General features: G+C 42.5%; 1 protein-coding gene across 17 annotated transcripts in view; it reads left to right on the top strand.

Moving 5' to 3' along the window:
* fggy (FGGY carbohydrate kinase domain containing) overlaps positions 1-27,254 on the top strand; it is a 346,341-nt gene that overhangs the window by 243,694 nt on the left and 75,393 nt on the right. For 9 of the 17 annotated variants that reach the window (XR_011888000.1, XR_011888001.1, XR_011888003.1 and 6 more), the window contains exons 12-13: positions 19,727-19,801; positions 23,863-23,983. Coding sequence is in view for 8 of the 17 variants with exons in the window: in XM_072273800.1 (XP_072129901.1) it covers positions 19,727-19,801; positions 23,863-23,983 (196 nt within the window). In the remaining 9 variants the exon portion in view is untranslated. Of the gene's footprint in view, positions 1-19,726; positions 19,802-23,862; positions 23,988-27,254 lie in introns of all 17 variants that reach the window. The other 8 variants (XR_011888004.1, XR_011888005.1, XM_072273805.1 and 5 more) reach the window with 2 other exon arrangements.

The raw sequence follows: 27,254 nt of genomic DNA, 5'->3' as shown, positions 1-27,254 counted from the left end.
AGAAGTAGCCACATGGCCTCTTGAGCCTTTCTCTATTCCAGTGGTCCCCAGCCTCCAGGCCGCAGACTGATACTGGGCTGCGAAGCATGCAGTGGTGCAGTGGTAGCCAGGACGCTGGGTCGCCCATCGCCTCTGATCTGGGCCGACATTTACGTGCTGGGTGGCACCTAATTAATTAGCTTGTTTATTTCGGCCTTTTTCTTAAAGATGTGCTGGGTGCATCCCGGCCACCACTGCACCCCTGCATGCTTCGCGGCCCGGTATTGGTCCGCGGCCTGGAGGTTAGGGACCACTGCTCTATTCAATAAAATCAGAGCTAGTCTAACTACTAATTACTAATAATTAATTACTTTCTATGGATGTTGCCTGGATTGGGGAGCATGCCTTATGAAAACAGGTTGAGTGAACTTGGCTTTTTCTCCTTGGAGCGACGGAGGATGAGAAGTGACCTGTTAGAGGTATATAAGATGATGAGAGGCATTGATTGTGTGGATAGTCAGAAGCTTTTTCCCAGGGCTGAAATGGTTGCCGCAAAAGGACACAGGTTTAAGGCGCTGGAAAGTAGGTACAGAGGAGATATCCGGGGTAAGGTTTTTACGCAGAGTGGTGAGTGCATGGAATGGGCTGCTGGCAACGGTGGTGGAGGTGGATGCAACAGGGTCTTTTAGGAGACTTTTGGATAGGTACATGGAGCTTAGAAAAATAAAGGGCTATAGGTAATCCTAGTAATTTCTAAGGTAGGGACATGTTCGGCACAACTTTGTGGGCCGAAGGGCCTGTATTGTGCTGTAGGTTTTCTACGAAAGGACACCATGGACAAAAGCATGTCTCTCTTGTCCTTGATATATTCAGTGATTCTGTATTTAGAGATATCTGGAGTAGATAATTTCAAAGATTCATGATCCTCTGCTTAAAAAAAAATTCTGTTCATCTCCATCTTAATTGAGCAACCAATACCCTTGACTAAACTATGCCTTCCATTTCTAGGTTCCTGCATCCAAGGAGATATCCCATCAGAATCTTATGTTTTAATAAGATCACCTCTCATTCTTAAATTTGCAGCTGAATATGGGTCTCACCTGGTAGCTGTAGTGCAATTGCTCAAGTTGAGTAAGGTGTTCTCCTAAGGAGTTTCTATTTGATGGGGCCTCAGATGGCTGTAGAGATGGATGTCTGGGATCCACATATTCTGGTGCAATGTGGACATGTGTAAGTGATGGCTGTGGTTAGTGGTTGGGTCATTTGGTTCTTCATTCTCTCCTTCTGCAGCTGCTGCTTTTTCTCTGCAGCGTAGCAGATGTTGCTGTCGTGTAGCGCAGCTCCCTCTCAAAGAGATTTCCTCCAGGTGCAATATCTTTCCAGTGTTTGGACTTAATGTTGTATTTCTTCAGGCTGATTTGGATGTTACTTTGAAGCTTTTCCTTTGCCCACCAGGGGCTTACTGACCTTCCTTCAACTGGGAGTAAAGGCTCTGTTTAGGGAGACTTGAGTTAAGCATCAGGATGGCATGACCTATCCACTAGAGTTGGTGCTGCTTTATCGTGCTGGAGATATGGTTCATGTTGGCCTCCTGTAGTACACTGGTGTTAGTCCTTTTGTCCTTCCAGCTGATCCTCAAAACCTTTTGTAAGGTTCTTTGGTAGTATTATTCCAGGGCTTTCAGGTGCCTACTGCTGGTGGTCCATGATTCAGTTCCATATAATAATGTAGGAAGGACAACTGCTTTATTGACTAAAGTTTTGTTTGGACCTGTAAGTCGCCACCTTCAAAGACTCATTTTCTTAGTCTTGCGGAGACTCCACTAGTCCTACTCAGATGGTGGTTGATCTCTGGGTCATTGTCTAACTGCTTTTGAGGAGAGAATGCTGCCAAGTTAGGGAAGGTGGTCTACATTTTCAAGGGCAATATCATCAACTTTTATGGAGGGATGGATAAATGGCTGGTTGGACAGTGGCTGAGATAGGACCTGTGTCATTTTCATATTTGAAACAAGACTCAATTGCTTGGCAAAGATGTTCAGGATACATTGGATGTCTCCTTCAGAGCATGTTGCAATGGTGTTGTCATCTGCTTCATAATAGTGGTGGTGCTGACCTTGTTTTTGGCCTTGAGCTGGTTGAGGTTGAAATGCCTGTTGTGCGTTCTATACACGATTGAGACTCCGTGTGGTAGGTCTTGGCCAGTGAAGTGAAGGATAGCAGCAATAAAGGTGGCAAATAGGATGGGTGCAGTGATACAGCCCTGTTTGACTCCTGTCTTCACAATGAAGGGTTCTGATTCAGTGCCACTATTTGTTTTTGTAATTTATTTTTTTATTGAGTTTCATCATTAAACAAACATTTCCATAAGATGTATTTCTGATACTGTACATATATATCATATAATCATATTTGTCACAAATCTCCACATAATATTTATCTGAGGTATACACTTATAGAAAGAAGAGGAAAGAAAGAACAATTGAAACAATTGTACACTGTACATTATGTACAGTGTAGGGAGTGATTTTTTTTACAACATGTTCATTGATTGTGAGAATAAAATTAGGCCTATGAGATGTTATGTAGTTAAACCATTTTTTTCCAGTATGAATAAAATTGTTCCAACTTATGATTAACAGATGTTGTTATCTTCTCCATTTTGTAAATGTCCATTGTAATTTCCATCCATACATTTAAAGTTGGGCTCTCCTGAGATAACCATTTCCTGGGAAGGGTCTTTTTACCAGCCACCAGCAGTACATTCATTAAATATTTATATTTATCTCTTTTCAACCATTCTTGATGTATATACCCAAAATAATATAGTCTTACTCGCTAAGTGTATTTATCTGTTAGTATATCATTGAAATTTGCAGAATATAACTTAATCAATCTACTCCCTGAGCCATTAAGAACCAAGAAATGTGAATAACAAAAAAAAAGGTAAGGAAGGTGTGATTCCAAGGCTGGGGTCTTTAGATGACCGTGGGTTGGGCTAGAAGAAAAATCTAGCTGTGGGGGATAGTCCCTCCTACCTGTGGGTTGAGTGCCCCCGCTGCAGTACCTATAAAAGTAAGTAAAAAAAACTATAGCCATTACACAGAAATGATTTTCCTGTGTATTCCTCCCATGTATATATTCTCATTTAGGTGGGGAAAAAGGAATGAATAAATGATTTTTTAAAAAATTGTGTAATATAAAATCCACATTATAACACGTGTTTCTTGAGATAGGTATATCACCTTCTATTTTTGCTTCCGTTTAGTTTATCAGCACTTTTAAGGTTAGCCAAACCTTATTCAGTGCCACTATTTCTGTGTACTGTCGCTGACATGCCATCATTCAGTAGCTGCAGTATTCATAAGTTCTTGTCAGGACAGCCATATCTTAATAGTACACGCCAGAAAGCTTGATTATCTACTGTACTGAATGCCTTTGTCAAATCTATGAAAGCCAAGTACAAGGGTTGGCTTTGTTCACACCATTTTTCCTGTCATTGGCTTTGGCATGCTGTGAAGGTCATGTCTGTGGTACCGCTAGTTGGACCCTGATCGCGATCTGCCAAGGACGGTCTGGTGGCTGCCCATGATTCAGGCTCCCCAGTCTGCTTACCGTACCTGAGGAAGAGGCTGGAAAAGAAGCCCTAAAAATAACCTTCCTCAAAACCTCCTGACTGGATTACTGCATCCAGAGGGATCACCATATGTGGTCAGACAAAAAGGAAACATGACTTTTGGAGCCTGGAATATATGGACTAGGAAAGATAGTGCAACCTGTGATCAACCATAAAGGAAAACCATGGTCATCGCCAGAGAACTGAGATTAACTTAGCTACTCTTTCTGAAACCCATCTGCAATACAAAGGGCAACTGAGGGAGAAAAAGGGTGCTTACACCTTCTTAGGGAAAGCAGATCAGCTCAGGATCCATGGTGTTAGGCCTCACCTAATTAGCCACCTCAAAAAGTAATCCTTTATTCCCAGGAGTCAACTGATGAACTTTGAGCTTCCTCCAAAGTAAATAAAAGAAAGCCTAACCTGTAGACAGTATCATCTCATCAATGTGAAAATGCTCTTCTAGATGTATTCTCCACCAACTTTGCAATGAAGGCCAACATTCCAGATTCTTTTCAAATTATTTGCTGTACTGAATGTTAGCCTTCTGTGTTTTGTGTGCAAGTAAACTCAGATACTCTCTCTTCTTTCAGTTAGTCCTGTCGAAGGGTCTCGGCCCGAAAAGTCGACTGTATCTCTTCCTATAGATGCTGCCTGGCCTGCTGCGTCCACCAGCAGTTTTTGTGTATGTTGCTCAGATCCTTTTGCACTGCATTCTGATTTTCTGTTCTTCCCACCAAACTGGATGATCTCTCACTTCTCCCCGTTATATTCCCTCTAGCAAACTTTACCTCCATGCCTACTCTTTTGCATCTTTATTGCATCCTTCTTGAATTCCTATCAGTAAATCTGACTACGTGCTCAGCCCTTTAAACGGTGTCATTGGTATAAATTGTAAATAGCTGAGGCTCCATCACTGATCTTTCAGGCACCATATTAGTAAAGTTTGCTGTCTGAAAATAATTCATTTGTTTCAACTCTTTTATTTCTTGATTAGCTAGTTCAGCCATGTTAATACATTACTCCCAATGCCATTATTTTATTTTATGTGGCAAATCAATATATGTTTCTCGGTGCTTCAAATGCACTGAATCAGAATCAGGTTTACTACCACTAGATATGTTGTGAAATTTGTTGTTTTGCAGCAGCAGTACACTGCAATACTAAAAACTATAATAATAAAAAACTATGAATTACAATAAGTATATATAAAAAAGAAAATTGCATTAAAGAAGTAGTATAAAAAAGAAGAAAGTTGAGGTTGCGTTCATGGGTTTATTGTCTATTCAGAAATCTGATGGCGGAGAGGAAGAAGCTATTCCCGGAACATTGAGTGTGTGTCTTCAGACTCCTGTATCTCCTCCTTGATGAGAAGAGGGCATGTCCTGTGTGATGGGGATTCTTAAGGATGGGTGCTGCCTTTTTGAGGCATCGCTTTTAAAGGTGTCCTGGACGCTGGTAGGCTTGTGCCCTTGGTGGAATTGGCTGAGTTTACAACTTTCGGCAGTTTTTCTGATCCTGTGCAGTGTCCTTACCCTCTCCCCCCCCCCACATATATCAGACAGTGATGCAACCAGTTAGAATGCTCTCCATGGTACATCTGTAGAAATTTTTGAGCGTATTTGGTGACATTCCAATTCTCCTCAAGTGCCTAATAAAATATAGCGGTTGTTGTGCCTTCTTTGTAATTGCATCAATATGTTGGGGCTAAGATAGATCTTCAGAGATGCTGACATCCAGGAACTTGAAAACTGTTCACCCTTTCCTCTTATGATTTCTTGATGAGGACTGGTGTGTTCCCTCATCTTCCCCTTCCTGCAGTCCACAATCAGTTCCTTGGTTTTACTGATGTTGGGTACAAGATTGTTGTTGTGACACCATTCAACCAGCTGATCTATCTCTCTCCTGTATGCTTTGTCATCACCACCTACAATTCTGCCAACAATAGCTGTGTTGTCGGCAAATTTATGGGTGGAATTTGTGCGGTGCCTAGCCACACAGTCGTGGGTGTAGAGAGAGTAGAGCAGTGGGCTAAGCATGCATCCTGTTGATTGTCAGCAAGGAGGAGTTGTTATTTTCAATTCACACAGAGTGTTGTCTCCCAGTGAGGAAATCAAGGATCCAGGTGCAGAGGGGTGTACAGGTGCCCAGGTTTTGGAGCTTGTTGATTAGAACTGAGGGTATGATTGTGTTGAATGCTGAGCTGTAGACAATAAACAGCAGGCGGACATAGGTATTCCAAGTGATCTAAGGCCAAGTGGAGAGCCAGTGAGATTGCATTCACAGTAGACCTATTGTGGTGATAGGCAAATTGGAGTGGGTTCAGTTACTTGCTTAGACAGGAGTTGGTTCGAGCCATGACCAACCTCTCAAAGCACTTCATCACAGGAGAGATGGATCAGTGAAGCAGCTCACCATGCACATCTTGGGGACAGGTTTTCAGGGCCCTACCCGGTACACTATCAGGTGCGAGGGTTCACCTTCTGCTGTCGGCCTCTGAGACAGAAATCACAGGGTTACCAGATGCTTCAGAGATTTGCACAAGTGTAGTTTTATTTTCCCTTTCAAGGCATACGTAAAAGGCATTGAGCTCATCTGGGTGTGAAGCCATTCATGATGTTAGATTTCACTTTGTACTATGTAATGACCTACAAACATTGCCAGAACTGACCTGCATCCAATTCCGTCTCTAACCTCAATCAGAATTGATTGCTTTGCCCTTAAAATAACCTTCCGTAGGTCATACCTGGACTTCTTGTACAGTTCTGGATTATTGGTCTTGAATGCCATAGATCTAGCCCTCAGCAGACTACAAATCTCCTGGTTTATCCATGGCATTTGATTTGGTAATGCATGGCATGTTCTCAAAGGCACACATTCACCCACACAGGTCTTGATGAAGTCGGTGACAACTGTGGCGTATTCATTCAGACTTAGAGGTCGGTCCCTGAATATTGTCATCCACTGACTCAAAACAGCCCTATAAATGGTCTTCTGCCTCCCTTGACCATAGCTTCTTGGCCCTCACCTATATACCTCCAGATGATTGGACTTTCCAAAGCATGGGATGGCACAGTAAATGTTCTTGATGGTGATATAACAGTAGCCAAGTGTAGCATTTCTGATTCCACAGGTCCAAAGTACAAAGTAAAATTTACTAACAGAGTACATACAATATATATCATCACATGCAACCCAGAGATTTTTTTCCTATGGGCATACTTAACAAATCTATAGAACAGTACAGGTGTCCCCCGCTTTTTGAACGTTCGCTTTATGAAACCTCACTGTTACGAAAGATCTACATTAGTTACTTGTTTTCACTAACAGAAGGTGTTTTCACTGTTACGAAAAAAAGGCAGCGCGCAAAAAAAAAGCAGCGCGCGATAGAAGGCAGCGTGTGCCCCGAGCAGCCAAGCTCTTCCCCCAGAACTGCATTCTAGCCGGCATTGCTTAAACACGTGCCTGTGAGTATCCGTTTGCAAGATGAGTTCTAAGGTATCAGAAAAACCTAAAAGAGCTCATAAGGGTGTTACAGTTAGTGTAAAACTAGACATAATTAAGCGTTTCAATTGTGATGAACGAAGTAAGGACAAAGTGAGTTTGGCTTGTGGAAGTTGACGAAGATGATGTTGAAGAGGTTTTGGCATCCCATGACCAAGAACTGATAGATGAAGAGCTGATGCAATTGGAAGAAGAAAGGATAACAATCGAAACCGAATACAGTAGCGAATGGACCGAAAGTGAAGTCATCCAGGAACTGAACGTGAAGCAACTGCGTGAGATTTTCGCTGCAATGATAAAGTATGACTTTAATTTTGAAAGGGTACGTCGGTTTAGGGCATATTTGCAAGATGGTTTGAGTGCTTACAAAGAACTGTATGATAGAAAACTGCGCAAGGCTAAGCAGTAAAGGAAGCCTTCCAATCAGCCACAGCAGACGACGAATCTCGACCTTGGACATCAAGGCAGACAGACATAGAAGAAGATGACCTGCCTCCCTGATGGAAACAGACGACGATGAGATGACACCCCAGTGTTCCACCAGCCCAACCCCTGGGCTGCAGACCGATACATTGCCACGGAGAATGCAGCAGTAGCCGGGTTGTGGAGAATGCAGCGATAGCCGGGGCGCACCCAGCACATCGTTAAGAAAAAACCGGAAATAAACAAGCTAATTAATTAGGTGCCATCGGCATGTAAATGTCGGCCCAGATCAGAGGCGATTGCCGATTGAGTCGCCTCTGATCTGGGCCAACATTTACGTGCCAGGCGGCACCTAATTAATTAGCTTGTTTATTCCGGCTTTTTCCTTAAAGATGTGCTGGGTGCGTCCCAGCCACCGCTGTACCGCTGCATGCTTCGCGGATTGGTATCGGTTCGTTACCCGGAGGGTGGGGGCCACTGCACCGCCCCAATCTCCGATGACTCAGCCTAACACACCATCATCAGTGTGATCGGCGCTGTCTTCCTGATTCCTGTAAGTGATACTACACTGTACATATATTATTTCTACTTTATATAGGCTGTGTATTTTTATGTGTTATTTGGTATGATTTGGCAGCTTCATAGCTTAAGGGTTACTGGAGAGTGTTTTTGCCGAGAGCGCTTGCGTGAGACTTTCGCTACGGAGAGCAGTGCAGCAATGATTGTAGAGAAGTATTTCTACTTTATATAGGCTGTGTATTTATCATATCTTTCCTGCTTTTACTGTATGTTACTGTTATTTTAGGTTTTATGTGTTATTTGGCATGACTTGGTAGGTTATTTTTGGGTCTGCGAACGCTCACAAATTTTTCCCAAATAAATAAATGGTAATTGCTTCTTTGTTTTACGACATTCCGGCTTATGAACCATTTCATAGAAACGCTCTACCTTCAGATGGCGGGGGAAACCTGTAACTGCAAACAGGATCTGTAAGCTGTGAGCACCAGGAACTGTAAACAAAGCAAACTGTGCAAATGCAGATATAAATAAATAGCAGTGAATAATGAACATGAAATAACAACATAAAAGAGTCCTTAAATGAGTGTTGTTATCCCCTTTTGTTCAACCGCCTGATAGCTGAGGGGTAGTAACTGTTGCTCATTATCAGAGCCTCAAAATGGGTTGCAGGAGGAAAAGGGCTGCAGTTTGGTCAATGGTTACCACCGATATGAGCCTATATGGATGATATAACAATACTAAAGGCAACTGTCCCCTGCACCAAGAGACTTCTGGAAAAGCTTCATCAAAACATCACATGGGCGAGGATGAAGATCAAGCCCAGCAAGTGCAGAACCACCTCCATTGTCAAAGGTCAAGTCACGGATAAAAGATTTCATATTGACGGAACACCTGTCCCAACTGTTTCAGAAATGCCAGTGAAGAGCTTGGGCCAATGGTATGATGCTAAGCTCAAGGACACTGAGCAGTTTAAACAACTAAAAAAGGATACCATCATGTATATAGCTCGCAACAAGACCTTGCTGCCAGGAAATCTCAAGCTGTGGTGCTTCCAGTTCGGCATACTCCCAAGACTCATGTGGCCTTTAACAGTGAATGAAATCCCCATCAGCAAGGTTGAAAAGCTTGACAGAATGATCAGCACACATGTAAATCAGAGGCTTGGACGTCCATGATGCTTAAGTCCTGTTGGACTGTATGGGAACGGCAAATTGGAATTACCAATTGCAAGTCTTGTGGAAGAATTCAAATGCACCAATGCAAAATTGGTCATGACCCTCACTGAATCTGAAGATACTGTTATTCGAACAGCGGCCCCCCGTGTGGCAACGGGGAGGAAGTGGACCCCATCTGAAGCTGTTCAGAGTGCTAAGTCTGCTCTTCACTTCAGGAATGTGGTTGGCCAAGTCCAACATGGGAGAGCTGGGCTCGGGCTCGTCCCAAAAGCTCCTCAGTGGCACAAGGCAACATCAGTGCAGAAGAGATGGCTCCTGGTGGAGGAGTTGAGAAGACAGGAGGAGGCAGAGCAAAATGCCAGGGCTCTCTCAATGGCCAAGCAGGGCCAATGGACTAATTGGGAGAGCCTGGAAAAGAGGAAACTTAGCTGGCGTGACATCCGGGAGATGGAGGGATCTCGACTAAGTTTTGTCATCAGAGCCACTTATGACCTCCTACCCACACCCCAGAACCTGAACTAGTGGTGGGGAGAAGACCCCGCTTGCTTCCATTGTCAAACACCTGGATCACTAAGGCACATTTTAACAGGATGCACCACGAACCTCACCCAAGGACGGTACACTTGACGGCATAACCAAGTTCTCAGACAGCTGGCATCAATCTTGGAACAGAGACGAATCATCACAAATGCTCTCCCACAAACATTGGCAGGAAATGTCCACATTACACGATTTGTACCAGCAGGCCAACCTCCAGAGCACCATATAACATCAAAAGATGTAAGCATTCTGCAGGTTGCTCGGGATTGGAAAATGGACGTGGACTTGGAAAAAAAGCTTGTGTTTGCCCCAGACATTGTGGCTACAACACTCCAGCCAGACATGGTCCAGCTGCATATGTTGTGGAACTAACAGTACCATGGGAAGATGGTGTCGAAGAAGCTTATAAGAGGGAAAAGACCAAGTACTCTGAACTGGCAACTGAAGCTGCCCAGAATGGCTGAAAAACCAAAATTTTCCCTCTAAAAGTGGGATGCAGGGGATTCGTTGCTACATCTACGACCAGTCTATTGAAGAAGATGGAGGTGAGGGGTCACTCCCTCCAATAAGCAATCAAGTCCTTGTCAAATGCAGCAGGAGAAAGCAGCAATTGGATTTGGATTAAAAGGAAAGACAACAACTGGGCTGCAAGATGAAGACAGGAGGGTATAGAACTGAGGAAGGGTGTATCTGGAACGCCAGGTAGCACCGTTGAGCTCTCTGGAGACGTCGTGGGCTTATCAACGAAATGTCTAAGAAGGAGGGTGCCCACCTGATGACCCCGATGACATACCTACCCTCCCTCCTCGTCACCACTCCAAGCCCACTGTCAACATCGAGAGTGCTGACTTACCATAGGGATTGAAATATCAAGTCCTAGTAGCTCTACTATTGAACTGGTGGTGTGAGTCCTGAGCCACTTGTACCTTCTACTTGATTGCAGCAGTGAGAAAAGAGCATTGCCTGGGTTATGAGGATCTTTGATGATGGATGCTGCTTTTTTACAGCGACGTTTCATGTGGATGTGTTCCGTGGTTTTGGGGGCTTTACCCGTGGTGAGCTGGGCTGAGTCCACTACCTTTTATAGGATTTTCTGCTCAAAGGCATTGGTGTTCCCATACCGGGCCATAATGCAGCCAGTCAGCACACTTTACACCACATCTGCAGAAGTTTGCCAAGTTTTTTGATGACATGCCATATCTCAGCAGAGTCCTGAGGAAGAAGAGGTGCTGTCATGCTTTCTTCATAATTATATTTATATGATGGGTCCAGGGCAGGTCCTCTGAGACAGTGACACCCGGGAATTTAAAGTTACTGACCCTCTCCACCTCTGATCTTCCAATGTTTACTAGCTCATGAACCTCTGATTTCCCTCTCCTGAAGTCGACTATCAGTTCTTTGGTCTTATTGACATTGAATGAGAGGTTGTTGATATTACACAACTCAGCTAAATTTTCAGTCTCTCTCCTGTATGTTGATACAGCCCACCTTTGATACAACCCACAACAGTGGTGTCATCAGCAAACTTGCACATGGTGTTGAAGCTGTACTTAGCCACACAGTTATAGGTAGAGCAGAGTTCTAAGGAAACATCCCTGTGGTGGTGCTGTGCTGATGGAGGTTGTGGAGGGGTATTTTTGCCGATCGGAACTGACTGGGGTCTACAAGTGAGGAAATCCAGGATCCAATTGCACAAGGGAGTATTGAGGGCCAGGTCTTGAGAGTTTACTGATTAGTTTTGAGGGGGTGAAGCTGTAATCAATAAAGAACATCCTGATGTATGCACCTTTGCTGTCCAGATGTTCTAGGGTTGTATGAAGAGTGAAGAGCTGACAGGAGTGCATCTGTTGTAGACGTGTTGCTTTCAGTAGGCAAATTGGAGTGGATTCAAGTCGCCACTCAGACAGGAACTGATATGGTTCAACATCAGTCTCTCAAAACACTCTATCACTGTGATGTAAGTGCCACTGGGCAATAGTCATTTAGACAATTTACCACACTCTTCTTGGCCACCGATGTATTGGTGGTAGTTGTTCAGAGACTTCTTCAAGCTGGCCTGATGAAAATCTCACGCAATAATAGGGAAGGCATCATTTTACACAGCTTTGTGCCTGCTTGTTATATTGCTCAGCTCCTCCAGAGCTTACCTGGCATTGGCCTGAGATGGATGGTAGCTGATAAAATGATGATATTTGGTTACTGGACGTTCCAAGTCGGATGAACAGGACTGAGGTGGAACCACGATGAGTTCATCCTAAAGCATACTCTGCCTCCTCTGTCTTTAAAAGACTGTGTTGTCTTGTCCTTGCAGAGAATGGTGAAACCATTGAGCTGCAGTGCTGCGCCCGAAATGGAGGGCAATAGCTATGTTTCTGTGAAGCAAGCAACACAGCAGTCCCTGATATCCTTCTGGTACAGCAATCTTGCTCTGGAAATCTTCAATTTTATTTTACAGAGACTGTGCATTCACTAGCAGCATAGTTGGGAGTGGAAATCTAAGGCCTCTGGCATTTCAATTATACCTGTAGACTGGCACAGTGTCCCCACTCCCAGTTTTTTTAAAGGGGAACTGCACTCACGACCTATCAATTTTGATAGATTTTTTAAATGTTCTAAAACAATGCTGCTTACTAAACTACCTACAGCTATGAATGTGGATTGTATGGACTGGTTCTCCTTCATCCATCTTGCTCTTTGCATTCTCAAAGTATTTTTGCATCACAAAGCCCTGTTAATGCTGCTTGATTGTATGAAAATTTTCTAAGTATTCTGCCATTTCCTTCTCGATGGCCTGCTGATTTTCCCAATGACAGATGTCCGACTCGTTGACCAAAATCAGAAGAACGAAACCCCTTCCTGGTTACCAATGCTCGATATAACCCCCCCCCCCCCGCCATCTTACAGGTTGAATTTAAGACCAGAAGATTAGAAGCGAATAAGCAAATTATCTATTTTAAAAGTGTGGTGGGGTGGTGCTACGTATCTACCAAAGGAGGTGTAAGGCACACCTTCCCTCTGCTAGCCTGCAGGTCACCCTTGGACAAGGTGTAAGCACCTGCTTAACCCCCCCCCCCACCCCAATCAGGGTCACATGAAGCCATGGGAGCATGTGGTGGATAGTCATGTGAGTAGCTGGTGCATATTACTAGTTTTGGGACCATTGATGCCAGGCAGACAGTCTCTGAATGGATAATGTAAAGACATTGCCCAGAAGAATGCAATGGCAAACCACTTCTGTAGAAAAACTTGCCAAGAGCAATCATTATTGTGGAAAGACCATGATCACCCATGTGTTATGACACAACACATAAGGAAAGAATATTTTAAATATTTGATATGGGCAGGGGGTTATTGTCAGCTCCCCCCTTCCATCTCAGTTGTGTCTCTATTGTGATTAGGTATTCATTTAATTCAATGGCAAGTTTCCCACAAATACAAGTTATAGTCAATCGTGTTTGTCTTTTGATTGAGAGTGTTTCCAGCAGCGAAATCACCATAGCTGTTGCTATTTGATGTATACAAAAATTTGTATTTACCAAAACAGATGAAATTCAGTAATATGACATCATTTGGGCAGTAGTATCAAAATCTAAACAGGCGTAACTTCAGCAAGGGTAACAATATCCACGATTTGCTTCTAAAACACAGAATGCTAAGGTTTTTTTAAATCATTTATTCACATTAAACTTAAATGAGTTTCTTCCAGACAGAGATTTTTCTTATCTAATGAGTTGTGTTTAGTCTTGTGGAACAGGAAGATAAATGCACTGTTCCAGAAATATCCCTGGAGGTTTCAAGATACCATTTTACAAAACTCGAATAATGCAACAATTTTGAAATTACATACCTGCTCACCAGGTGTGGTTTGCCATGCTCCATTTCAACTCACCGGGGTGTTGGTTCCCTGGTCCAATTTAACCCACCAAGGGTGGGATCGAACTGAAGAGACTGGGGAAGTGAAGGTTGGCTCACAAATAGAGAAAGCTTGTAGATAGTGCGAGAGGGAGGATAGGCAGGTGATAGAGAAGGGACGTGCTCAGACCAAAGGTTTGAGATGAGTCTATTTTAACTCAAGGGGTGTTTTAAACAAAGCAGATGAGAGAGCGTGGATCAGTACTTGGAGATATGATGTGGTGGCCATTACAGAGACTTGGATGGCTCAGGGACAGGAATGGTTACTTCAAGTGCGGAGATTTAGATGTTTCAGAAAGGACAGGGAAGGAGGCAAAAGAGGTGGGGGCGTGGCATTGTTGATCAGAGATAGAGTCACGGCTGCAGAAAAGGTGGACACCGCAGTGGGGTTGTCTACGGAGTCTTTGTGGATGGAGGTTAGGAACAGGAAGGGGTCAATAACTTTACTGGGTGTTTTGTGTAGGCCGCCCAATAGTAACAAGGATATCGAGGAGCAGACAAGAAAACAGATCCTGGAAAGGTGTAATAATAACAGAGTTGTCGCGATGGGAGATTTTAATTTCCCAAATATCGATTGACATCTCCCTAGAGCAAGGGATTTAGATGGGGTGGAGTTTGTTAGGTGAGTTCAGGAAGGTTTCTTGACACAATATGTAGATAAGACTACAAGAGGAGAGGCTGTACTTGATTTGGTATTGGGAAATTAAACTGGTCAGGTGTCAGATCTCTCAGTGGGAGAGCATTTTGGAGACAGTGATCATAATTCTATCTCCTTTACAATAGCATTGGAGAGAGATAGGAACAAACAAGTTAGAAAAACATTTAATTGGAGTAAGGACAATTATGAGGCTATCAGGCAGGAAATTGGAATCTTAAATTGGAAACAGCTGTTCTCAGGGAAAAGTACGGAAGAAATGTGGCAAATGTTCAAGGGATATTTGTGTGGAGTTTTGCATAAGTATGTTCCAATGAGAGAGGGAAGTTATGGTACAGTACAGCAACCGCGGTGTACAAAGGCTGTAATAAATCTAGTCAAGAAGAAAAGAAAAGCATACAAAAAGTTCAGAGAGCTAGGTAATGTTAGAGATCTAGAAGATTATAAGGCTAATAGGAAGGAATTTAAGAAGGAAATTAGGAGAGCCAGAAAGGGCCATGAGAAGTCCTTGGCGGGCAGGATTAAGGAAAACCCCAAGGCATTCTACAAGTATGTGAAGAGCAAGAGGATAAGACGTGAAAGAATAGGACCTATTAAGTGTGACAGTGGGAAAGTATATATGGAACCGGAGGAAATAGCAGAGGTACTTAATGAATTCTTTACTTCAGTATTCACTATGGAAAAGGATCTTGGTGATTGTAGTGATGACTTGCATCAGTCTGAAAAGCTTGAACATGTAGATACTAAGAACGAGGATGTGCTGGAGCTTTTAGAATGCATCAAATTGGATAAGTCGCTGGGACCGGATGAGATATACCCCAGGCTACTATGGGAGGTGAGGGAGGGGATTCCTGAGCCTCTGGCAATGATCTTTGCATCATCAATGGGGACGGGAGAAATTCCGGAGGATTGAAGGGTTGCAGATGTTTTCCATTATTCAAGAAAGGGAGTAGAGATAGCCCAGGAAATTATAGACCAGTGAGTCTTACCTCAGTGGTTGGTAATTTGATGGAGAAGATCCTGAGAGGCAGGATTTATGAACATTTGGAGAAGTATAATATGATGAAGAATAGTCAGCATGGCTTTGTCAAGGGCAGGTCGTGCCTTATGAGCCTGATTGAATTTTTTGATGATGTGACTAAACACATTGATGAAGGAAGAGCAGTAGATGTAGTGTATATGGATTTCAGCAAGGCATTTGATAAGGTACCCCATGCAAAGCTTATTGAGAAAGTAAGGAGACATGGGATCCAAGGGGACATTGCTTTGTGAATCCAGTACTGGCTTGCCCACAGAAGGCAAAGAGTGGTTGTAGACGGGTCATATTTTGCAGGGATCTGTTCTGGGACCCTTACTCTTCATGATTTTTATAAATGACCTGGAGGAGGAAGTGGAGGGATGGGTTAGTAAATATGCTGATGACACAAAGGTTGGGGGTGTTGTGGATAGTGTGGAGGGCTGTCAGAGGTTACAGCGGGACATTGATAGGACGCAAAACTGGGCTGAGAAGTGGCAGATGGAGTTCAACCCAGATAAGTGTGAAGTGGTTCATTTTGGTAGGTCAAATATGATGGCAGAATATAGTATTAATGGTAAGACTTTTGGCAGTGTGGAGGATCATAGCGATCTTGGGGCCCGAGTCCATTGGACGCTCAAAGCAGCTGCACAGGTTGACTCTGTGGTTAGGAAGGCGTATGGTGTATTGGTCTTCATCAATCGTGGAATTGAATTTTGGAGCCGAGAGGTGATGTTGCAGCAAGATAGAACCCTGGGCAGACCCCACTTGGAGTACTGTGCTCAGTTCTGGTCGCCTCACTATTGGAAGGATGTGGAAGCCATCGAAAGTGTGCAGAGGAGATTTACAAGGATGTTGCCTGGATTGGGGAGCATGCCTTATGAAAACAGGTTGAGTGAACGTGGCCTTTTCTCCTTGGAGCACGGAGGATGAGAGGTGACCTGATAGAGGTGTGTAAGATGATGAGAGGCATTGATTATGTGGATAGTCAGAAGCTTTTTCCCAGAGCTGAAATGTTGCCACAAGAGGACACAGGTTTAAGGTGCTGGGAAGGAGGTACAGAGGAGATGTCAAGGGTAAGTTTTTTACTCCGAGAGTGGTGAGTGCGTGGAATGGGCTGCCGGCAACGGTGGTGGAGGCAGATATGGTAGGGCCTTTTAAGAGACTTTTGGATAGGTACATGGAGCTTAGAAAAATAGAGGGCTATAGGTAAGCCTAATAATTTCTAAGGTAGGGTCATGTTCAGCACAACTGTATGGGCCAAAAGGCCTGTATTGTGCTGTAGTTTTTCTATGTTTGTATGTTTAAATATTAATGATTTGTTAAAGAATATAGGCATGATTGGGATGGTTGCAAATGACACCAAAATTGCTGATATGGTGGACAATAACAAAAGTTGCCTCAAGTTACAACAGGATTATGGATCAAATAGAAATATGGAAAGGGAATCCGCATAGGTAACTTCTTTTTGCACGTTAAGTCTGAATGTTTAAGTGTTTGTCTGTTCATGTATAGCATTTTGTAAACTTCTATTGTATTCTTTTCCTGTCAATGCTTGAAAGCAAATGAATCTCAGGGTAACGTGTGTATCATACAGTATATATAATATATATATAATTACTTTAAACTTTGGTATGGAATTTAACTTGGAGAAGTGTGAAATGATGTAATCCAGGGTTATGAAACAAGTAGCTGGAGAGATGGTGGAGGCATTAGTAGTGATATTCCAAGACATTTTGGATTGTGGGATGGTTCTGGAAGAATGGAAAATCACAAATGTCACTTGACCTCTGCATAGAAGGGAGGGAGGCAAAAGATAGGAAGTTATAGGCCAGTTAGCCTGTCTTTAGTGGTCGGTATAAACTTACAGTCCATTTTTAAGGATAAGGTTTCAGGGTACTTGGTGGCACTTCAGGATACTTGATAAAATAAGCCAAAGTCAGCATGCTTAAGAGGAAATCTTACCTGACAAATCTGTTGGAATTATTTGAGGAAGTAACAGGCAGGATAGACACAGGAGGGGCAGTGGATGTTGTTTATCTGGATTTTCAGAAGGCCTTAGACAAGACGCTGCACATTAGGCTGCTAAACAAGATAGGAACCCATAGTATTATAGTAAAGGTACTAGCATGGATAGAAAATTGACTGGTAGAAGGTGAAGAGTGGGAATAAGGGAAGCATTTTCTGGTTGGCTGCCGATGACTAGTGGTGTTCTGCAGGGGTCAATGTCAGGTCCGCTATTTTTCATATTATTTGTTAATGATCTGGATGATAGAATTCATGGATTTTTGTCCAGGTTAGTGGATGATACAGACAAGGTGGAGGGACATGTAGTGTTGAGGAAGCAGAGAATCTGCAGAAGGACTTGGACAGATTAGAAAAATGGGCAAAGAAGTGACAGATGAAACAGAATATAGGGAAATATGTGGTCATGCACTTCGGTCGAAGAAATAGAAGCGTAACTGCTTTCTAAATGGAGAGTGAATTCAGAAATCAGAGGTGCAAGTGCCACTCATATCACTAGTGCAGGTTTCCTTAAAGGTTAACTTGCAGGTTGAGTCGTTATTAAAGAAGGCAAATACAATGTTAGCATTCATTTCAAGAGGTCTAGAATATCAAAACAAGAATGTAATGCAAGATTTTATCAGGCATTACTCAGATCACATATGGTATATTGTGGGCAATTTTGGGCCCCATATCTAAGGACAAATGTATTGGTATTGGAGAAGTTACAGAAAAAGGTTTACAAGAATTATCCTAGGAATGAAAGGGTTAATGTTTGAAGAGCGTTTGATGGCTCTGGTATGTACTTGCTGAAGTTTAGAATAATGAAGGTGGATCTCATTGAAGCCTGCATTGCGTGAACATGGAGAAGACGTTTTCAATATTGCGAGAGTCTGGGAGCTGGGGTCACAGACTCAGAATAGAGAGACATCCCTTTTGAAACCAGATGTGGAGGAATTTCTTGAGGCCAGAGGATGATAAATTTGTAAAATTCATTACCACAGATTGCTGTGGAGCCAAATGATTGGGTATATTTAAAATGGAGGTTGATAGGTTCTTGATTAGTAAGGGTATCAAAAGTTACAGAAGAAGGCAAGAGAGTGTTGATAGGGAAAATAAGTCAGCCACGATCAAATAGCAGAGCAGACTTGATGGATCAAATGGCCTAACTTTGCTCCTATGTCTTACTGTCATACGTTTCCCTTCTTCTGTTGGAGCACTGAGTATGAGAGGTGGGATGTCATGTTACTGTTGTACAAAACATTGGTGAGATGACAAATAGAGTATTGCACACAGTTCTGGTCACCACACTTCAGGAAGGATGTGATTAAATTAGAGAATATGCAAGAAAGGTTTACAGGAATATAGTCATAGTCATATTTTATTGATCCCTAGGGAAATTGGTTTTCGTTACAGTTGCACCAACCAAGAATAGAGTATAAATATAGCAATATAAAACCATAAATAATTAAATAGTAATATGTAAATTATGCCAGGAAATAAGTCCAGGACCAGCCTATTGGCTCAGGGTGTCTGACCCTCCCAGGGAGGAGTTGTAAAGTTTGATGGCCACAGGCAGGAATGACTTCCTATGACGCTCAGTGTTGCATCTCGGTGGAATGAGTCTCTGGCTGAATGTACTCCTATGCCCAACCAGTACTTTATGTAGTGGATGGGAGACATTATCCAAGATCGGAGACCTAAGTTAGAGTAGAGATTGGATAGGACAGGACGGTTTTCCCTGGAGCGAATGAGATTAACAGCTGATTTTACAAAGGTATTAAGATTATGAAAGAGATAGCTAGGAAAGATGGTAGAGGAGTTTAAAAGTAGAAGGCATAGATTTAACATGAAAGGGGAAAATTTTGAAAAGGACCTGAGGGCAAGTTTTTCACGTCAGTGATGGGGGTGTATGGAATGAACTGTCAGAGGAACTGGTAGAGGTGAGTCCAATTACAGCACTTAGAGGGATATGGGCCCAATACAGACAAATAAGGTTAGTGTTGATAATTGGTCACCTATTTTTGCGCTGCATAACTCTATCACCTATGAATCAATATAAAAAGTGTGTTAAGATATTAATGGGTCAATAATCAATTGTCCAGAGAATCTTCTGGTTCAGCATCACAAGAATGCTGAGAGTGCAAGATTATCAGAATTTTACTTTATATTGAATGCAATATTCAACCTCTATCCTTTCTACCCAAGCTTTTCCAGTTGAAAGCTTTTGGGGTTAATTTCATGTTGATTATTAAGGAGTAGCAATGCCTTCCATGAGGCTTTTTTTAAGATCATTGTTTCCTAATTGAATTGAACCCAAAATGAATTTTAAAAGGTAGCAATTGTACTTTTGAACTAAGTGGCACTTCTCCCTTTCATCGACAGATAACCGGATTAGCACTGTCCAACAGTATTGATGATCTTGCAAAGCTGTACTTAGCAACAATTCAAGCAATAGCAGTAAGGTTTTACATTTTTCTATATTTTGAACTAATTTATGAACTTCCACTGAGTAATGACATTTTCTTATTAGTAGTACGTTATCTTCATTTTTTAAATAGTGATCATAGAGTAACAGAATTAATTGCCAGAAATCAGACCGCAGGTACCCAAATTCACTAAATGCCTGCTCAGAAGTTTCTGCCAGATTTATCTTTATATGACATCTCCACTTTGGTATTTACTTCTAGTTTGCACTACATCACTGTAGTTTAAAAACCTGAAGAAATTGGGCAGTATAAGTAATTTTAAAATACTTATAAGGAAATTTTGTAACACATATCCATTTCTTGGAGAAATTAACAATACCAGAAAGTCAGATTACAAAAGCTTTAAGCCCATTTAGATCACAAGATAACTAAAAATGAGAAAACTTATTGGTCCATCCTAGTTCACTACATGGAAACAGACACTGCTTCTTGGATGTTTCCAAAATATTAATGCCATTACTCTGGATTTATTGATGAATCCTTTGGGAAGAATTTTCTGTATCAGTTCTAAATTATGTTTGCACTAAATTATGCCTGTTGAACTTCAATAGTAGTTCATGGCTAAGTGGTAATTGGAGATTTAAATAAAGATTGATTTTTCTTAAAGTTAGTGGAATTCTAACTTTCTTCACTGATACTAATCATAATTATTACACCATCCTGGTCTCATCACTGTGGATTCTGACATTGTTCATTTAACAATGACATCTCAAAAACCCAGGGTTTTTGCATTTATAGTTTTCAAAAATATTAAACTAAAACTAAAGAAGCTAAAGTGTGGAGTTTCCACCTGTAAACTGTGAATTTTAACCCCTTGTTTCTGAGACTTATGCAGACCCGTTGCTTGCAGTGAGTCAGAATGTGCCAGCAATAACATAGAGATAGACTATGGATGTGGCGAATGCAGTGGAGGCCAAATGCATATGCATCTGAACCCTTGCTCTTCCCCCTGCCCTCTCTCCCCCCTCTCTCTGCATTCTGCAGGGATCGCTCCCTACACAACTCCCTTGTCCATTCGTCCCCCCCATCCCTCCCCACTGATCTCCCTCCTGGCCACATCTTTCCCTCCCTGTCTCTCTCTGCATTCCGCAGGGATCGCTCCCTACACAACTCCCTTGTCCATTCGTCCCCCCCATCCCTCCCCACTGATCTCCCTCCTGGCACTTATCCATGTAAGCGGAACAAGTGCTACACATGCCCTTACACTTCCTCCCTTACCACCATTCAGGGCCCCAGACAGTCCTTCCAGGTGAGGCAACACTTCACCTGTGAGTCGACTGGGGTGATATGCTGCGTCCGGTGCTCCCGATGTGGCCTTTTATATATTAGCGAGACCCGACGCAGACTGGGAGACCGCTTTGCTGAACATCTACGCTCTGTCCGCCAGAGAAAGCAGGATCTCCCAGTGGCCACACATTTTAATTCCACATCCCATTCCCATTCTGACATGTCTATCCATGGCCTCCTCTACTGTAAAGATGAAGCAACACTCAGGTTGGAGGAACAACACCTTATATTCCGTCTATGTAGCCTGCAACCTGATGGCATGAACATTGACTTCTCTAACTTCCACTAAGGCCCCACCTCCCCCTCGTACCCCATCTGTTACTTATTTTTATGCACACATTCTTTCTCTCACTCTCCTTTTTCTCCCTCTGTCCCTCTAAATATACCTCTTGTCCATCCTCTGGGTCTCCCCCCCCCCCCCGTCTTTCTTCCCGGACCTCCTGTCCCGTGATCCTCTCGTATCCCCTTTTGCCTATCACCTGTCCAGCTCTTGGCTCTATCCCTCCCCCTCCTGTCTTCTCCTATCATTTTGGATCTCCCCCTCCCCCTCCAACTTTCAAATCCCTTACTCACTCTTCCTTCAGTTAGTCCTGACGAAAGGTCTCGGCCTGAAACATCGACTGCACCTCTTCCTACAGATGCTGCTTGTCCTGCTGTGTTCACCAGCAACTTTGATGTGTGTTGCTTGAATTTCCAGCATCTGCAGAATTCCTGTTGTTTGCTCTTCCCCCTGAGTTCACTGTGATTCCATTAGTTGCTGAGCTGAGGAGCTGGACACCCTTCTTGCAAAAAAAAACAAAATTCCTGGAAGAACACAGCTTCCATAGAGGAAAATAGACATCTGTATTTTGGGACGAGACCTTTCATCTGGACTAAGAGTATGAAGTGACTCCACTTGGACACATTCCATATCTGGTCTACGATCTCATGTCAGCCATTGCTGCCATTTCTCAGTGGAAGAGATAGAATTCTAATGCGGCTTGACAGGATGGGTGCAGAAATAATGTTTCTCATTACTTGGTTGTCTAGTATTAGGGGCTACAGCCTGAAAATAACGCGAACTGAGTTGAGAAAAAAAAATGTCTTCAGAGAAAATAGTGTATCTTGGAAATTCACTGCACATGACGTCTGTGGAGATTTAGTCACTTAGTATATTCAGAACAGAAAATTATGGATTTTTAAATAATGAGGGAAACGAGATACGGGATTTGTACAGAAATGTGGCATTGAGGCGGAAGATGAATCAAGATCTTATTGAAGTGCATGCAGGTATGAGGGGCAGAATAGTCAATGATGGTTGCTCTTTTCTTAACAGGTCATCGGCCTTCATTTGAAAGGCAAGTTGAGGTTAACGTTTTGAATAGTTTTCATTCTTTTATTGTGTATTTAAGTTTTTATTTAATTAGCAACCATGTATTATGCTTCTAAATATTTTCATTTTTAATGTTAGATATCTCTGATTTGGAGAAAGTGAACAGAGCTTTGGAAAGCAGAACAATAAATTGTCTACTATATAGAGCGTAGTCCAAGCAAATGTGAAACTTTTTTTTAGTTGTCTCACCCACACTTACCCACGTAGAGAAAATATACACAATGTTTTTGAAGTGAAAATGTGTTAACATTGCATAACAATACATAACAATTTAATTACATTTAGCCTTGCTCAATTCATTCATTACAAATTGTCTATTAGTGGAAAATTAAGAACATCCTTTTATACCAAAGTCTTACCTGAGTGATCTAACTCTTGTCCAGCATATCAAATTAATTCACCTCAATAGAAGCTGACAGTTTTTGCACAAAATAATCTGACTGTCCTCCCAGTTTACCCTACTATCCTTTCTGTGATATGAAGCATTCACAACCTTAGTTGCTGAATAGATAATACATCCCAAATTCACCTAAGGTTCCCACCTTCATAGATCTGTCTAAAGCCAATTCAGTATGTTCTATATGACACCAATAAAAGGGCTGAGAATTCGTGTGTAAAATAAAGTCCACAGAACCTATTTAACATCCCAGCTGTAGTACTAAAGACCTGTACTCCCGAACTTGCTGTGACCTCTATCCAAGCTATTCCGGTAAACTTAAAACACTGGCATCTACGTAACATTTTGGAAAATTGCTCAGGTTTGTTCTGTTCAATGACCAGGATAAATCCAATCAAGCCAGTAACATCGATGACCATCTTGCTACTACATTTGTGCAGGAGGTACAGGAGCCTTAGATCCCACAGCACAAGGTTCAGTAATGGCTACAACTCTGCAATCATCAGGCTCCTGAATCAATATTTATAACGTCACTCACCACAACTCTGAACTAAGTCCACAACCTAAAACATGTTCTTAGTATTTTTTATTTTTTATTTGCACAGTTTGACTATTTCACATTGGTTGTTTGCTATTCTTTGGTTACGTATTTTTTCACACTATATTTCTTTATTTTCCTGTAAACATCTGCAAGAAAATTAATCTCAAGGTATCATACCATAATCTGTATGTACTTTGATAATAAATTTACTTTCACTTTGACTTAGGATCAACTGCATTGCACCAGACCTCACCAACCATGGTCCACATATGGACCCAATGGAGTGAATGATGAATGAGTACATTTGACATCAAGGCACCATCTGGCCCACTATGGCATCAAGCAGCCCCAGTAAAAGTGAAATAATCAGGCATCAAGGGTAATGCTTTGATAGCACCTGTATTTAAATTGATCATTGTATTTTCTTTTCTCCAGCTAGGAACCCGCCACACATTGGAAACAATGCAGAATGCGGGACACCAAATCAATACCCTCTTTATGTGTGGTGGATTGAGCAAGAATCTCCTGTTTGTCCAATTGCATTCAGATATCTCAGGTTGGTAAGTTGGGAGAGGGTAAAAGGACAATAAATGAGAAAGTCGACAATTTAGAAGGTTTATTTATTTCTAAACAAAGCAAAGGTCGTAACTGTTTCACCGATTAACTAATGGAGGAGAAGCATGATGACCTGAAGATAAAGAAGTAAGCTTCACTGAATCACTAAGACATACGCAAGAGCTACATAATCAAGTTCAAGTTTATTTCATATGGAACTGTACACATGTATTACACCAAGCAAAACAGTGTTCCTGTGGACCTAGGTGCAAAGCACAGTATATCTAATTTACACACAGCATAAAGTAATAACACCACAAATAAACTGCAAATAGTAAAATATGTTCAAGAAGATTGACATTTAGCATAAGGTGCATTTACAACACAAGTTAAAAAGTAAACAATATAACGCTACTGGCTGTTCATACATGATGACACCTGGATAGTGGCAGGGAGTTCAGTAGTCTTAGGGCCCGGGAGAACAAGCTGATTCCCTTCCTAACAGTCCTTGTCCTAATGCTATGGTCCCTCTTGCCTGATGGTAGTGAGTCAAAGAGATTATGGGATCAATGGGAGGGATCCTTGGCAGTGCTAAGGGCTCTGCTCCTGGATAAGTATTTTGGATTGGTGGAAAAGAGACCCCAGTGATCTTCTCAGCAGCTTTTGCAATCCTTTGTAGGGTCTTGCAGTATTAGATCTACGCCATACATGCTTAGTGTTGAGCCTAAAGAGCTTCAGCTTAGTCTCATCTGACGATAAGACTATCTTCCACATCCTTGCAGTATTTTCTAAGTGATGCTTTGCAAAGTCTTCATGGGCAAGGATATGTTTTTTTTAGACCTACGTCTGGCTTAAGTCTATAACTGCGCGTCAGTCAGGTAACACCATCGCCTATAGTTGAAGTAGCATCATGCTATAGGGATGCCTTTCAGCAGCAGGGACTGAAAATCTGGCAGGCTTGATGAGTACATGATTGCTGTTCAATACAAAGAGATCCTGGATGAAAATCTGCTAGCCTCTGACAGAAAGCTTAAACTAAGGAAGAGGTTTGTCTTTTAACAGGACAGTGGCCCAAAGCACACTGCCAGAGCAGATATGGAGTGACCCATAGAAACTTAGAAAACCTACAGCATAATACAGGCCCTTCGGCCCACAAAGTTATGCCCAACATGTCCCTATCTTAGAAATTACTAGGCTTACCTACGGCCTTCTATTTTTCCAAGCTCCATGTACCTATCTAGGAGTCTCTTAAAAGACCCTATCGTATCCGCCTCCACCACCGTTGCTGGCAGCCCATTCCACGCATTCACCAACCTCTGAGTAAAAACTTACCCCTGACTTCTCCTCGGTACCAACTCTCCAGCACCTTAAACCTGTATCCTCTTGTGGAAACCATTTCAGCCCTCGGAAAAAGCCTCTGACTATCCACACGATCAATGCCTCTCATCATCTTATACACCTCTATCATGTCACCTCTCATCCTTCATTGCTCCAAGGAGAAAAGGCCAAGTTCACTCAACCTATTCTCATAAGGCATGTTCCCCAATCCAGGTAACATCCTTGTAAATCTCCTCTGCACCCTTTCTATGGCTTTCACATCCTTCCTGTAGTGAGGTGACCAGAACTGAGCATAGTACTCCAAGTGGAGTCTGACCAGAGTCCTATATAGCTGCAACATTACCTTTCGGCTCCTAAATTCAATTCCACGATTGATGAAGGCCAATACGCCGTATGCCTTTTTAACCACAGAGTCAACCTGTGCAGCTGCTTTGAGTCTCCTATGGACGCAGACCCCAAGATCCCTCTGATTCTCCACACTGCCAAGAGTCTTACCATTAATACTATATTCTGCCATCATATTTGACCTACCAAAATGAACCACTTCACACTTATCTAGGTTGAACTCCATCTGCCACTTCTCAGCCCAGTTTTGCATCCTACTAATGTCCCGCTGTAACCTCTGACAGCCCTCCACACTACCCACAACACCTCCAACATTTGTGTCATCAGCAAACTTACTAAACCATCCCTCCACTTCCTCATCCAGGTCATTTATAAAAATCACGAAGAGTAAGGGTCCCAGAATAGATCCCTGAGGCACTCCACTGGTGACCGACCTCCATGCAGAATATGACCCGTCTACAGCCACTCTTTGCCTTCTGTGGGCAAGCCAGTTCTGGATCCACAAAGCAATGTCCCCTTTGATCCCATGCCTCATTACTTTCTCAATAAGCCTTGCATGGGATACCTTATCAAATGCTTTGCTGAAATCCATTTACACTACATCTACTGCTCTTCCTTCATCAATGTGTTTAGTCACATCCTCAAAAAATTCATTCAGGCTTGTAAGGCACGACCTGCCCTTGACAAAGCCATGCTTGACTATTCCTAATCATATGATCCGTCTCCCAGTGTTCATAAATCCTGCCTGTCAGTATCTTCTCCATCAACTTACCAACCACTGAGGTAAGACTCACTGGTCTATAATTTCCTGGGCTATCTCTACTCCCTTTCTTGAATAAAGGAACAGCATCCGCAACCCTCCAGTCCTCTGGAACCTCTCCCTCCCCATTGATGATGCAAAGATCATTGCCAGAGACTCAGCAATCTCCTCCCTCGCTTCCCACAATATCCTTGTGTACATCTCATCCGGTCCCAGTGACTTATCCAACTTGATGCTTACAAAAGCTCCAACACATCCTCTTTCTTAATATCTACATGCTCAAGCTTTTCAGTCTGCAGCAAGTCATCACTGCAATCACGAAGATCCTGTTCCACAGTGAATGCTGAAGTGAAGTATTCATTAAGTACCTCTACTATTTCCTCCGGTTCTATACACACTTTCCCACTGTCACACTTAATAGGTCCTATTATTTCACGTCTTATCCTCTTGCTCTTCACATACTTGTAGAATGCCTTGGGGTTTTCTTTAATCCTGCCTGCCAAGGATTTCTCATGGCCCCTTCTGGCCTCCTAATTTCCTTCTTAAGCTCCTTCCTATTAGCCTTATAATCTTCTAGATCTCTAACATTACCTAGCTCTCTGAACCTCTTGTAAGCTTTTCTTTTTTTCTTGACTAGATTTATTACAGCCTTTGTACACCACGGCTGCTGTACCCTACCTTAACTTCCCTGTCTCATTGGAACATACCTATGCAGAACTCCACACAAATATCCCCTGAACATTTGCCACATTTCCTCTGTACTTTTCCTTGAGAACAGCAGTTTCCAATCTAAGCTTCCAATTTCCTGCCTGATAGCCTCATAATTCCC

The sequence above is a fragment of the Mobula birostris genome, chromosome 12 (assembly GCF_030028105.1).
Source record: "Mobula birostris isolate sMobBir1 chromosome 12, sMobBir1.hap1, whole genome shotgun sequence".
NCBI lineage: Eukaryota > Metazoa > Chordata > Chondrichthyes > Myliobatiformes > Myliobatidae > Mobula > Mobula birostris.
This window is presented reverse-complemented; position numbering and strand designations above follow the sequence as displayed.